This window comes from Chiloscyllium plagiosum, unplaced genomic scaffold (genome assembly GCF_037043375.1).
Source record: "Chiloscyllium plagiosum isolate Xiang-an unplaced genomic scaffold, Cpla_swu_hap1 HiC_scaffold_46, whole genome shotgun sequence".
Classification (NCBI taxonomy): domain Eukaryota; kingdom Metazoa; phylum Chordata; class Chondrichthyes; order Orectolobiformes; family Hemiscylliidae; genus Chiloscyllium; species Chiloscyllium plagiosum.
This window is the reverse complement of record NW_028270184.1, coordinates 13000603-13015851: the sequence shown is the minus strand read 5'-3', so window position 1 is coordinate 13015851 and position 15249 is coordinate 13000603. Positions and strand designations below refer to the sequence as shown.

General features: G+C 46.0%; 1 protein-coding gene across 3 annotated transcripts in view; it reads left to right on the top strand.

Annotated features, from left to right (window-relative positions):
- The window catches only part of LOC122543886 (pyruvate carboxylase, mitochondrial-like), a 931966-nt gene that overhangs the window by 31590 nt on the left and 885127 nt on the right, over positions 1 to 15249 (top strand). The window contains exon 3 of one of the 3 annotated variants that reach the window (XM_087983759.1): positions 2161 to 2287. The exons of 1 other annotated variant lie outside the window; for it this stretch is intronic. Coding sequence is in view for 1 of the 2 variants with exons in the window: in XM_087983757.1 (XP_087839883.1) it covers positions 8400 to 8411 (12 nt within the window). In the remaining variant the exon portion in view is untranslated. Of the gene's footprint in view, positions 1 to 2160; positions 2288 to 8334; positions 8412 to 15249 lie in introns of those variants that run through there. One more of the 3 variants, XM_087983757.1, reaches the window with a different exon arrangement.

Sequence of the window (15249 nt, the reverse complement as noted above, 5' to 3'; positions counted from 1 at the left end):
CAGTGGTATTAGTTTGGGGATTGATACAGGGCTATGGGGAGAGAGTGGGGCAATGGGATTAGTTTGGGGATTGATACAGGGCTATGGGGAGAGAGTGGGGCAGAGGGATTAGTTTGGGGATTGATACAAGGCTATGGGGAGAGAGTGGGGCAGTGGGATTAGTTTGGGGATTGATACAGGGCTATGGGGAGAGTGGGGCAATGGGATTAGTTTGGGGATCAATACAGGGCTATGGGGGGAGCACGGGGCAGTGGGATTAGTTTTGATACAGTGCTACGGGGTGCATGGCTAGTTGGATTAGGTTGTGCACACACAACACTGGAAAGAGTCAGCAAGTCTGGCAGCATCTGGACAGAGAAATAGAGTTTACGTTTCAAGTCCAGTATGACTCTCCTTCAAAACTAGTCCACAACAGTTGTCTTTCTTTGTGGGGGGCATGATTCTAACCAAGAAAGTTTTATTTTTGTAATTTTGATTCCCATCACGAGAAAGGAAATGAGGGATGGCTATTGTATAGCAAGCAGAGGAGCAAAGGTTAAATTAAATGGAGGGGAAAGATGTGCTACGTGGTATCCCACAGGAGTTAATTTGACTTGCTCTCGCTGTAACATAGGACAAAATGCTGAGGCCACTGAGTCCCACCAGCTTGTACCCACTTCCCCCTGCCCCAGCAGCAGCACCACCAGCAGAGGAAATAGCGATCACCCAGGAGCAGGTTTTAGCTGGGCCGACGTGTCACACTGCTTTGCCACAGATACCCTGTAGCCCTTCAGTGCACTGCCACCCTCTCAATGAAGCTCTTGCTCGCTGCTGGGCCAAGGAAGAAAACAGCAGTGCTCATTTCCAGAGGTACATCGTTGGATTTGGTCGTGTCTTGTGTTGAAGTGTGAGCATTGGAGAATGTGTGGTCGCAGGGTACCTTCCAGGCGGTGAGGGGGAGAGGCAAGTAAGGGCCAACAATTCCACTGTTGGGTTTCATGTGGAAACAGGAATCTGTGGCGTTGTCAAAAAGGGGAACCTTGGTAATTTATTTTCTTGCAGAATTCCCCTTCTGTTATTATCTCAAAATATTGCACGGTTTGTGATCTGAGGGTGTTCCAAAGCTCTTTGCCTCCAATGAAGTCCAGCCATTGATGTGATGTCAGAAATGTCGCAGCCAGTTTCTCTCACTCTGTGATCTTGGACCCTTTAATGGTGATCAATTGGATCACATCTGAATCTCTTCTTGAGCGGATTCAAGTCCAATTTGTGGAGCCCACCCTCTTATAAGCCCGGGGGTCATTTGGGTGAAAATGTGCTGCATTTCCCCCCCCCCCCCAAAGACTAATATCTCCTACTTGGGCGGCACTCTGGCTCAATGGTTAGCACTGCTGCCTCACAGCGCCAGGGACGCAGGTTCAATTCCATCCTCGGGTGACTGTGCAGTCTCTACAGAGACATTCTCCCCATGTCTAAGTGGGTTTCTTCTGGGCGCTCCAGTGCCCTCCACTGTACAAAGATGTGCAGGTTAGGGTGGATTGGCAATGTTAAGTTGTCCATAACGTCCAGGGATGTGCAGGCTAGGTGGATTAGCAATGGGAAATACAGGGTAGGGGCATCAGTCTGGGTGGGATGCTCTTTGGTGTGACTTGATGGGCTGAGAGGCCTGCTTCCACATTGTGTAGAGATTCTATGATTCTAACATATAAGGCCTAGAACTTAATGTGGTTGCTGCCAAGCTCCCACGAATTACAGTACAATAACGAACAAATAATCTGTTTTTGTGATGTTGCAAGAGTGGTGGTACAGACTACTGGACGTCGGAAAAGATTGCTCTGCCCTCCTTTGAAGTTGTACCGTGGGATCCTTGAGAGAGAAAAACAGGGACATCAGTTCCTGCAAACATACGCACTCCTCCCCGGTACTTCGAGCCTACGTTCTTATTCTCGAATCTCTTCAGTGGGACTCGAGTAGGGCCCACAACCTTGTGCTGAAAGCTGAGAGTAATAACAACTAACCCATTTGCAAACTGTGGGTTTTTCAAACAGTTAAATGTTCCTGTTCGTGCTCTTGAGTAATCTGATTTTAAGTAGCTAAGTCAGGAAAGGGGGAATTCAAGATTAATAAAATTGTCCTTGAGAATGAACGAGCATTTTTTTTTTGTGTGTGATCTTGTTTCAGGAGACGTGCTGCATAGCCTGGGATTAGAACCACTGTGTGTATTTTACTGAGTTTGATCAGATAGCGAGGACCTTTGCTACTTAGTGAATGCAATTTTAGGAGGGCCAAGCGCGACACAAAGCTGAAGGTAGGAAGCTTCTGATTTATTACCTCGATTGCAAAAGACAAAATTTCATTAGTGTAGCCTCTTACCGGTCAGTTTCGGAACCGCCACTTGTGCAATTGTTTAAATTGCTCATGTGACAGTGAAATTTTCTGCAGTTTTCTGGTTCCCAACGCAGTGCTGACAGAACTGTAGCCCCTTTAAGCGTAAATCTCTGAGCTGCTCTTTATCCTCCAGGGGAATCTTGTTAAGTCACCTAATTATTGCACCTCAAGGTGGTGGCTGTGAGTTTGCTTGCTGGTGATTTTTACAAAGAAATGATTTTGCATTGATATTGCACCTATCCTGACCAGAGAATATCCTGAAGAGCTTTGTGCCCAATTAAGTACCTTTGAATTGTAGTCACTGCTGTATCAGAGGAGTCAGGGGGGATGATATTATGTACAGGAAGCTCCTGCAAACAGCAACAAATAATTAGTTTCTGAGGCATTTGAGGAATAAATATTTTCCAAGGCACGGAGAGAACTCCCCTCTTCTTGTTGCGGTTGTGGGAGCTTTGACATCCACCTGATCGGGGTATACGGAGACCTCAATTTAATGTGTTATCCAAAGGATGATACTTCTAACAGTGTTTCACTCTTGTAGGACTGCATCTTTGGGGGACAGCACTCTCTCAGTACTGCCCCTCCGACAAGTGCAGCACTCCTTCAATACTGAACCTCTCGCAGTGCAACCACTCCTCACTACTGACCCTTTAACAATACAGTTTTCCCTTAGTACTGCCCCTTGGTCAATGCAATACCCCTCCAGATACTCTGCCTCAGACTCCCTGACAATGCAGTGTTCTCTCAGTACTGTGCTCCAACAATGCTGCACTCCCTCAGTACTGCCCCTCCGACAGTGTCGTGCATCCTCAGGACCGACCGTCCAACAGTGTGGTACTCCATCAGAACTGACCTTCTGACAGTGCAAGCTCCGTGATTACTGTCCCTCTGACATTGCACTGTTCTCTTGGTACTGTCCCTCTGTCAGAGCAGTGTTCCCACAGTACTATGCCCTCCAGCAGTGCAACAGCCTCTCAGTAATATTCTTCTGACACTAGGGCAGCTTTGATACCAATTGCCTGGAGTATTTCTCCAGTAATGCTTATATAGCCATGCAGAACTCTCTCAGTACTGCCCTTCCGACAGTACAGCACTATGCTATGATCTGGGAAGGAAGTCTTGCAATAATCGGACAAGGCATTGGTATAACCATCTGGTGTTGAGCTTCTTGGAGCTGCACATATCCAAGCAAGAGGGGACTTTTCCACCACACTTCTCACTTGTGCCTTGTAGATGGTGGACAGGCTTTGGGGAGTCAGGAGGGGATCGGCAAATATGCTGGAGGAGGCGTTGAGAATTAGCTTTACACAGGGCGTCGGTGTGGTCTAGAATGCACCGCTCGAAGCAAATTCATAAAAAAGGGAATTAGATAAATACTTGAAATGGTGAAAGCTATTTGAGTTGTGGAGATAGAGCCAGGGAGGTGGAACTCAGCCACAGTGGACTGATCAAGGACCGTGCATGCTGTAAAAGACTCTGATAAAGAAACGGTGCTGAATAAATGAGGCAAACTATTAATGCAGAGCTCATCTTTCAGCAGAAGATCAAATCTAATCTTTACGTAAATGAAGCAGGGAATCCAAATCTCGCGTCGCCGACTGACCTTAGTTGAACGCCCTAAACCAGTCCACAATAACATTTCACAATACTTGCGATACAAGTATCAATATTTACTCATGGTGAAGTGATTACTTGAGTCCACGTGATTCCACTTAAATTCCTCTTGAACCTGGCACAATAAATTCTGACACACCTTTTGTGCTGTCGTCTTGTTTCAAGGGGATACATAAATTCAAGTCGTTGCTGTGGTTTTTAAAGCATTGAGCACCTCTCAAGGCAGACTGATGTTCGGTAGCCTTGATATTTAACGAATGTTGCAAACCCTTAACATGTTGGAATTCTCAAATGAAATGTTTGTAACTGTTTCCCACGGGCAGGTTAAGTCTTGTCTTCTTGTAGCTCAATTAGATGACACCATTAGGTGGTACTGTAAGAAGATTCCCAATATTAGTCTGATCACTGACCTGCATCATTTGAGTTCGAACACAGAAACTGTTATATTTTGTCTACAATTTATTCTTTCATAAGTTTGATCTTAGAGTAAGATAAAAGGTTGGCTTAACATCGAGGGCTGAAGGGCCTGTACTCTGCTGTATTGTTCTATAGTCAAGACCAACATTTGGTGACCACGCCTAATTGACTTTGACTTGTTAGACTATTTCATTTGGCAATTGAGAGTCAACGTTGCTGTGGGTCTGGAGTCACATGTAGACCAGGCCAGGTACATTGCAGATTTTATCGGTTGAATTTGCAAAACCATTTGTCCTAGGACCACCCTGTCACCTGAGGGGGGCTAATTTAGTGACACTTCCCAGTACTGCCTCTGATGTAAGGAAATCTTTTTTTCGAAGTGTGGAGGCCAGAACTGATTGTGGTTTCCGAAATGCAGCTTGGTCACTTGGCCTGAGCCTGTGCTGGTGTCAGTGCCAAGTAGTTTGCTAAACTACAGGAATATGTTTTCTTTGGCTTTGAGATCATTCTGCTCAATTCTTGTTGAGAATACTTTGAGGAAACACTAGGGTGAGATTGATATGCTTCCCTTTAGATTAGCTTTTGGAATAGCCTTTGTTGTAACGTGCACTCGAATGATTGCAGGGGAAAAATTTGTAATGTCACTTTGGGGGTGTGAATAGTAGAGAGTGATGAGACTAGGTAGGAGACTTCATAGTCTGAAGGGATAAACAGGAGAGATAATATGCAGGGTCGGATGTTGAAAGGCATTTAGCACATAACAGTGAACATGCGCTCCTCTCTCTTAGGAGTCCAGAACTCCATTGTGGGACCCTAATCTCCTTACACTGGCTCACAAGGGATTGTTACTTCTGGTGGTAGGGATTTAATATTGGACCACAAATGCTTTGAGTTTTAGATCACTCAGTTTTTTTGATTATATTTAGATTCTCTACAGTGTGGAAACAGGCCCTTCAGCCCAACCAGTCCACACTGACCCTCCGAAGAGTAACCCACCCAGACTCATTCCCCTCTGACTAATGTACCTAACACTACGGACAATTTAGCATGGCCAATTCACCTCTCCTGCACATCTTTGGACTGTGGGAGGAAACCAGTGCAGTCACTGGGAGAATGTGCAAACTCCACACAGACAGTCGCCCAAGGCTGGAATCGAACCTGGGACCCTGGTTCTGTGAGGCTAACCATCGTGCCGCCCGATTATTGATAAGGACAGAAGCAATAGGAGCATGAGTAAGCTGTTGACCCTTTGAGGCTGTCTGCCAGTCAGTAAAACCATGATTGGATTGTGGCTTTCACTTCACTCTCCTGTCTTCTCATCCTTATAAATTTCAATGAGTTCAGGTCCCACCTGCTCAACCTTTCCATGTAAGGCAACCCCTTCATCCCAGAAGACAGCCAAGTCAGCCCAATCTAAGCTGCCTAAAGTGCATTAACGTGTTTCCTACGGAAAGATTAAAACCGTTCAGTTGTCCAACAACAATAAGAACCAGGAGCAGGAGTAGGCGTTAAGTCTACATCATTCGACACGATCACAACTGATCTCGACTTGGCCTCAACTCCACTGACCTACCTGTGCCCAATACCCTACTAATTTAAAGAAAAAATCTTCCCTCCTCAAATTTATTCAGTGAGATGGTGTCCACTGCACTCTGGGGGAGTGAATTCCACATATTCTCACACAATTCCCTTTGAGAGAAGTCCTACCTCCTCATTTTTAAATCTGCTAACTATTATCTCAAGACCGTGACCTCTCATTCTAGAGGAAGCGTTCCCTCTACGTCTACCATGTCAATCCCCTTTAGCATCATCTTAACTTTTATTTCTTATTTCCTAACTTGTACTATGAATCACTGTAAGGTAATGTAACTTTTTTTTATTTCTCTTTTGTATCTAGGTACTTAAAGAGGATTGATGGGGGCAGAGCGGTAGATGTGATCTATGTGGACTTCAGTAATGCGTTCGACAAGGTTTCCCATGGGAGACTGGTTAGCAAGGTTAGATCTCACAGAATACAGGGAGAACTAGCCATTTGAATACAGAACAGGCTCAAAGGTAGAAGACAGATGGTGGTGATGGAGGGTTGTTTTTCAGACTGGAGGCCTGTGACCAGTGGAGTGCCACAAGGATCGGTGCTGGGTCCTGTACTTTTCATCATTTATATAAATGATTTGGATGTGAGCATAAGAGGTACAGTTAGTAAGTTTGCAGATGACACCAAAATTGGAGGTGTAGTGGACAGCGAAGAAGGATACCTCTGATTACAACAGGATCTTGATCAAATGGGCCAACGGGCCGAGAAGTGGCAGATGGAGTTTAATTCAGATAAATGCGAGGTGATGTATTTTGGGAAAGCAAATCTTAGCAGGACTTATACACTTAATGGTAAGGTCCTAGGGAGTGTTGCTGAACAAAGAGACCTTGGAGTGCAGGTTCAGAGCTCCTTGAAAGTGGAGTCGCAGGTAGATAGGATAGTGACGAAAACGTTTGATATGCTTTCTTTTATTGGTTAAGTATTGAGTCCAGGAGTTGGGAGGTCATGTTGCGGCTGTGCAGGACATTGGTGGCCACTGTTGGAATATTGCGTGCAATTCTGGTCTTCTTCCTATCGGAAAGATGTTGTGAAACTTGAAAGGGTTCAGAAAAGATTTACAAGGATGTTGCCAGGGTTTGATTTATAGGGAGAGGCTGAACAGGTTGGGGCTATTTGGCTGAGGGGTGACCTTATGGAGGTTTACAAAATTATGAGGGGCATGGATAGGATAAATAGACAAAGTCTGTTCCTGGGGTGGGGGAGTGCAGAATTAGAGGGCATAGGTTTAGGGTGAGAGAGGAGAGATATAAAAGAGACCTAAGGGGCAACTTTTTCTCGCAGAGGGTGGTACGTGTATGGAATGAGCTGCCAGAGGATGTGGTGGAAGCTGGTACAATTGCAACATTTAAGAGGCATCTGGATGGGTATATGAATAGGAAGGGTTTGGAGGGATATGGGCCGGGTGCTGGCAGGTGGGACTAGATTGGGTTGGGATATCAGGTCGGCATGGACGGGTTGAACCGAAGGGCCTGTTTCCGTGCTGTACATCTCTACGAAGTGAAAATAAATCTAATTCTTATGCGAAACAGCGAAAATTGCAGACCGCAATTAGGTCTTCTCTCATTTTTCTAAAGTGTACAGACCTAATCTGCTCAGTCTGTCCTCATAAGGCACATTATGTTCTATCTGTAATGCATCTAGCAACGCTGAGAAATCAACTGTGGAGCCTGAACACAAGCTGTAAACACTGGTCAGAGATTCTTTTGAAATTGGAGCTGACGTCAATCATGAGCTGGAACAGTGAGCAGCCGAACGTGTTCAAAACACTGCTTTGGCTGATGAAGCCAGTGATTATTGAGACACATTGATTGCCCCTTTTGGACTGAATCGTGGTCTCATCAGCCAATTGAGGAAAGGAAGGTGCTTTTCGCAAGACCGCAGGTCGGGGAATGACCTGTTGGTGAGTGGGAGCAGGGATCTGGGTTCAGGTGAGGGTTAAGCTCACAGTGGGCTGGCTGCCTTTTTGTGCAGTCGAATAAGTTGAAATGTGAAAACTCTGGTGTCTTTATTTACAAATGAAATCACCTTGCTGTGTGCATCAACAAAGGCATGCCCATCAGCACGACATTTTGCCACGATGGGCAAACACAGGATATCGAACCCCTAGCTCGAAGCTGAGATAGCTGAGCTGAGAAGGGCATGATTCACTGTTTGCCTCTGATAAGGCGAAGGTTTTTGCTGTGCATTTATCAGATATATTTGTGAACAGGCGCGCTCACTCAGTTCACGTAGTGTGTTCCATGATAGAGAACAGGAGGGGCCTGCAGTTCAGAGGTTGCATTTGGGGATGGACTTACTGTGTGAGTGTGTATATATAGACAGATGTGTGAGTTAAGGACCTTGGTTACTTGAGTAGTCTTGCTGTGTCCATTGAATTTGAATTCCTTCAGGTAACGCAGTTCAGGAGATGACGAAGCTAGTAAGTTACAATCGTGGTACAGCTGGGTGGTAAGATTGACTATGCTGAAGCTTCTGGAATTACAGTGTAATTTTAATGAATGGGTTAGGTCCCTGCTTGAGTATAGCGTCCAGTTCTGGGCACTTAGAGCCGTACAGCACAGAAACAGATGCTTTGGCCCAACTTGTCCCATTCACCTATGTTTGGCCTATATCCTTGTAAATCTTTCCTATTCGTGTATCTATCCAAATGTCTTTTAATTGTTGTAACTGTACCTGCATCCACCCCTTCCTTTGGCAGTTCATTCCATATACAAACCGCTGTGGGGTGGTACGGTGGCTCAGTGGTCAGCCCTGCTGCCTCACAGCGCCAGGGAACCGGGTTCGATTCCCGTCTCGGGCAACTGTCTGTGTGGAGTTTGCACGTTCTCCCCGTGTCTGTGTGGATTTCCTCCGGATGCTCCGGTTTCCTCCCACAATCTAAAGATGTGCAGGTTAGCTGAATTGGCCGTGCTAAATTGCCGATAGTGTTCAGGGATGTGTAGGTTAGGTACATCGGTCAGGGGTAAATGGAGGATAATAGGGTAGGGGAGTGGGTCTAGGTGGGTTACTCTACGGAGGGTCGATGTGGACTTCTTGGATCGAAGAGTCTGTTTCCACACTGTAAGGATTCTGTGACTCTCTCTGTGGTAAAAGTTGCCCTTTGTGTCCCTTTTAAATCTTTCCGCTCTCACCTTAAAAAATGTGCCCCCTAAGTTTTGAAGATCCCCCACCTGAGGGAACTTGGCTAATCACCTTATCTATGCCCCTCATGATTTTATAAACCTCTCTAAGGTCACCCCTCAACCTCCTACGCTCCAGGTAAAAAATGTCCCAGCTATCCAGCCTCTCCTTATAAATCGAACACTCCCTTCTCGGCAACATCCTGGTAAGTCTTGGTGGGCGGCACGGTGGCACAGTGGTTAGCACTGCTGCCTCACAGCGCCAGAGACCCGGGTTCAATTCCCGCCTCAGGCGACTGTCTGTGTGGAGTTTGCACGTTCTCCCCGTGTCTGCGTGGGTTTCCTCCGGGTGCTCCGGTTTCCTCCCACAGTCCAAAAGATGTGCAGGTAAGGTGAATTGGCCATGCTAAATTGCCCGTAGTGTTAGGTAAGGGGTAAATGTAGGGGTATGGGTGGGTTGCGCTTCGGCGGGGCGGTGTGGACTTGTTGGGCTGAAGGGCCTGTTTCCATACTGTAAGTAATCTAAAAAAAAAAGTCCCTTCAGAACCCCCTCCAATTTAATACCATCCTTTCTGGAGCAGGATGACCAGAACTGTACACGTGTCATGGTGTTGCCCAGGCTGCGGATGGAGAAGTACCAGAATGAGACCAAAAGAGGAGGCTTCTCCATTCACATCCAGCAGAGTCTGGAGAGCTTGAGATGGTTTTACTTGCAACAGATTGGGTTAAAAGGAGATTCACTGGAACATTCAAAATCATGGGGGATCATGATGAGGTAGTTGGAGTGACACTGTTCCCAGTTACAACAAGGTTGACATGGGATTAAGATTATCTACAAAAATATGACTAGGGAGACATTTTCTTCCATATCATGTTGTCTTGTTCTCTTGGCATGCAGGTAAAGTCACCATCGTCCTCGGGGACCATAGCACCACGCTCTCATTAGAGAGAGACGAGTAGCGGTAGTTTAACCTGTGGTTTACTGGACCTCAGATGAGTGAAGCGGTTGGGAAGGACAGTCCTTCATGGTGTCCTCAGCCAGTGCGAGAATTGAACCCATGACGTTGGTGCCACTCTGTGTCGCTAACCAGCCTAACTGAGTCTTGTGGCTCCAGATAGATAGCAACTATTTCAATGGATGATGGAACAACATGTTAATGACAGCTCTCCAAAGCCAATGAGAAAGCCACTTAAATATTTGCAGGACCATGAGGAAAGAGCAGGGAAGTGGGACTAATTGGATAGTACAGGCACAATGGGCTGAATGATTATCATCTGCAGTGGTCTCATTCTTCCATCCTCATTTTTTAAAAAGCTGCAATTTCTGTTGCAAAACTGCTTTTCAATTTGGATACATCTTTCCGCTTGCAGTGTCGGAGAGATCTGTTTCCAATGAGACACATTCTCGTGCTACTTGGCCGATCACTGAACAGGTTTTGAAGGGATTATGCCCGAAACATCGATCCTTCTGCTCCTCTGATGCTGCCTGACCCGCTGTGCTTTTCCAGCACCGCACTCTTGGCTGTGTACTTTCAGGCTGGTTCCAAAACAGGAACTTGCATGACATTTCTGTCTTGTGTGTATTGTCACCTTCAAATTTGTTGCCATCTCTTCCAGACCTCGATTGTTAGGACCTTGATTATTTTCCCATTGTATGCACTCAGTTATAAATGTTGTCCTGGTTGACCATGGGCGCACGTTCTTCCTCTACCTTCTTGAATTGTCTGAAGCTTTTAAACATCTTGAGTTATCCAAAGAGGCAACACAGCAGGGAGGGAGTGAAGGAGACGGGACGGCAGGTTTACAGGGAGGGAGGGAGAAACCGAATGCTTAGAGGTAGAAAGAGCCAAGGCAATATGCAAACTATTATTTCAATGAGAGACTACTTCTGTCACATCCTAAAAAGTAGCACGTGGTAGTGGAGGCTAAGTCACTGATTGGGTATAAGAAAGAAGTAGATTTGTTTCTAGATATGGAAGGGGAATGTGAAGAGAGATTGAGTATGGTGTTGAGATAGAGGATCAGCATGATCAGGGATGGCATGGTAGCTTGGTGATTAGTACTGCTGCCTCACAGCGCCAGGGACTCAGGTTTGATTCCAGCCGCGGGCAACTGACTGTGTGGAGTTTGCACATTCTCCCTGTGTCTGCGTGGGTTTCCTCCGGGTGCTCCGGTTTCCTCCCACAGTCCAAAGATGTGCAGGTCAGGGTGGATTGGCTGCGCTAATTGCTCCGTTGATTCCAGGGATGTGTAGGCTAGGTGGTTTAGCATTGGAAATGCAGGGTTACAGGAATAGGGTAGGGGGTTGGGTCTGAGTGGGATGCTGTTTGGAGGGTCATGTGGACTCGATGGGCTGAATAGCCTACTCCTCCCATTTCCTGTGTTTCTCTGTCAGCAAGTTTCAAATCCCAACCACTGGATTACAGTCATGCAAGCCACAGTAGGTCTGTTACAGCTGACTTCAGCGTTTATGGTCTGCTCATTATGCGACGAGCTTAGAGAGGTACTTGATTTACGGTGTAGATTATAGTATGCTTTCAGCACCTTTCTATAGGGATCTGCTGTCTGCGTGCCGCCAGTGGGAGAGGAACTTTCAGCAGTGCCAACATGATGCTGTTTACTAAACCCGTTCAGGACTGAACTCTGGTACAGTTGGCAGCCATACAGCTCAAGTGGGGTCACTTGGATGAGAAGGGGATTGAGGAAGAGAGACGTGGCACACTGTAAACAGCATTGAATGCGATCAGAGAGTAACTGGTTGTGCAAACCATGTGGGGCACAGGTCATTTAGACTGTTACATTTAATTAAGAATGGCATCTATTAAAACAGATTGTAAAACAGCACTCGGCGCCGAGACATCAGTGTTGTACATTTGCTACCTCGTTCTTTCCTTCCATCAGATTTACACCAGCTTTTGCTGGAGCTGTTACGAATGACGTTTCTTTGTTGGCCATCCTTGCACAGAAAGATTTGGTGATAGGTGCCTTTTGGTTACCGTCCTGTAACATGCTTTCTGTTCGCCTGGGTCGAAAAGAAAGGTAAATTCGGGAGTTGTGTCGACTTTCAACATCTTGTTTGAAGCAGACATCCCTCATTCATTTGCTTCCACTGTAGACTGAGTGGAGCTGTGAGCATTGTATTGCTTGTTTGCTGGGCTTCTTTTAAAACTCTGTTAGTTCACATCGCAATCAGATCCGCTCGATTTTCCTTCTTCCTCTTCCATTTTTCAGCTCAACGTTTCCTTCATGTGTTTCCAGGCCCAGGCTATTGGCTGTCCCTTCGCTGCTACCTGTACTTGGCTATGTTTCACACTCCGACCACAACCTGGTTGGTCCTTGAGCTTCTCCTGAGCATATCAGTATGTCTTTCTGTCTACCCAGTGGATTCAGAGCACCCGTTGTTGCGTCCACATTGCAAAAGCTACAAGCCTCCTCTCATCTTCTTTGTTCAGCGTCTAACTCTGGCATCCGTGGTGTGAGTGCCAGAAATAGTTGGGACAGATCAAGAAGAGAGTAGGACCTGACGGCACAGCCTGAGAGTCAAGGGAAGACCTTTCAGAACAGCGATAAGGAGAAACTTCTAATATTTATCATGGACAGAAGATAGGCTGACCAGCTTTCTCACTGTAATCCTTGATCCCCTCGACAATCAAGAGCCTATCTGTCTCCGTCTTAAATATACTCAATGACCTGGCCTCCACAGCCTTCTGTGGCAGTGAATTCTATAGATTCCCCGCTCTCTGGCTGAAGACGTTTCTCCTTATCTCCATTCTAAAGGGTCTTCCTTTTACTCTAAGGCTGTGCGCTCGGGACCTAGTCTCTTGTACCAATGGAAACATCTTCCCAACTTCTACTCTGTCCAGGCCATTCAGTATTCTGTATGTTTCAATCCGATCCCCCCCCCCCTCGTCCTTCTAAACTCCATCGAGTATAGACCCAGAGTCCCCAGATGTTCCTCATATGTTAACCTTTTTCATTCTGGCACCATTCTTGTGAACCTTCTCTGAGCACGCTCCAGGGCCAGTACGTCCTCCCTGAGGTATGGGGCCCAAAACTGCATTCAATACTCCAAATGTGGTCTGACCAAAGCCGTCTAGAACCTCGGAAGTACATCCCTGCTTATATATTCAAGTCCTCTCAAAATAAATGCTATCATTGCATTTGCCTTCCTAGCTACTGATTCAACCTGCAAGTTTACCTTCAGAGAATCCTGGACTAGAACCCCCAAGTCTCTTTGCATTTCAGACTTCTGAATTTTTCTCCCCATTTAGAAAATAGTCCATACCTCTATTCTTCCGACCAAAGTGCATGACCTCACACTTTCCCACATTGTACTCCATCTGCCACTTCTTTGCCCACTCCCCTCACTTGTCCAAATCCTTCTGCAGCCTCCCTGCCTCCTCAATGCTAGCTGTTCCTCTAGCTACCTTTGTATCATCTGCAAACTTAGCCAGAAGTGCCCTCAGTTCCTTCATCGTTAATGTATAAAGTGAAAAGTTGTCCTAACACTGAGCCTTGTGGAACACTACTTGTATTGCAATCCTGAGAAGGACCCTTTTTATCCCCACTCTCTGTTTCTGTCAGACAGCCAAGCTTCTATCCATGCTAGCACCTTGCCTCTAACACCATGGGTCCTTACCTTACTCAGTAGCCTCCTGTGCAGCACCTTGTCTAAGGCCTTCTTGAAGTCCAGGTAGATAACATCGATTGGCTCTCCTTGGTCTAACCTGCTCATTACTTCGTCAAAGAATTCTAGTAGATTTGTCAGGTATGACCTCCCCTTGATGAAGCCATGCTGACTTTGCCTTGTTTTACCATACACTTCCAAGTATTCAGAAATCTCATCTTCACAATAGATTCCTGGATCTTACCGACGACTGAGGTTAGGCTAATTGGTCTGTAATGATCTGTGTTTTGCCTTACTCCCTTTTTTAAACGGGTGTCACGTTAGCAATTTTCCAGTAATCTGGAATGTTCCCTGATTCTAACGGTTTCTGAAAGATCACCATTAATGCCTCCACTATCTCTTCAGGTATCTCCCTTCGAACTCTGGGGTGTAATCCATCTGGTCCAGGTCATTTATCCACCTTCAGGCCATTCAGTTTTTCTAGCACCTTCTCCTTGGTGATGGCCACCATACTCAGCTCTGACCCCTCACTCTCTTGATTGTTTGGGAAATAACCCATCTCTTTCAGCATGAAGACTGACATGAAGTAAGTATTCAGTTCCACAGCCATTTCCTTGGTCCCCATTACTATCTTTGCAGCGTCATTTTCCAGTGGCCCAATGTCAACTTTTGCCTCTCTTTTGCCCTTTATATATCTAAGGAAACTCTTACAGTCTTCCTTTATGTTACTAGCTAGCTTACCCTCACATTTAATCTTTTCCCTCCTTACTTCTTCTTTAGTTTGCCTCTTTTGGTCTTTGTAAGCTTCTCAATCCTCTGGTTTCCCACTGCCCTTCACCACAGTATATGCTTTCTCTTTTGCTCTTGTGCTATCCCTGACTTCCATAGTCAGCCTCATCCACCCTGTTCCATGCTTCTTTTTCCTCTGATGAATCTCTGCTGTGTCTCCTGAATTATTCCCAGAAACTCTTGCCATTGCTGTTCCACTGTCTTTCCTGTTAGGCTCCTCTCCCAGTCAATTCTACCCAGCTCCTCCCTCAAGCCTCTGTAGTTGCCTTTATTTAGCTGGAGTACTGTTACCTCTGATTCTATCTTCTCCCTCTCAAATTGCAGAGTAAATTCAATCCTATTACGATCACTGCCTCCTTAAGGGTTCCTTCACCTTAAGGTTCCTTATCAGGTCTGCCTCATTACACAACACCAAATCCAGTATTGTCTGCTCCCTAGTAGGCTCCACCACAAGCTGCTCCAAAAAGCCTCTCTGCCTCCTCAATGCTAGCTGTTCCTCCAACGTGTAGACATTCCACAAATTCCTTTCCTTGCAACTAACTACCGATCTGATTTTCCCCGTCCACCTGCATATTGAAATCCCCCATGCTCACTAACTTTGCCTTTCCTACACATCTTTTCTATCTCTTGGTGTACCTTGTACCCCAGCTCCTGACTACTGTTTGGAGGCCTGTACATAACTCCAACTATGTTTTTTTTAAAACCTTTTTGGCTCCTCAATT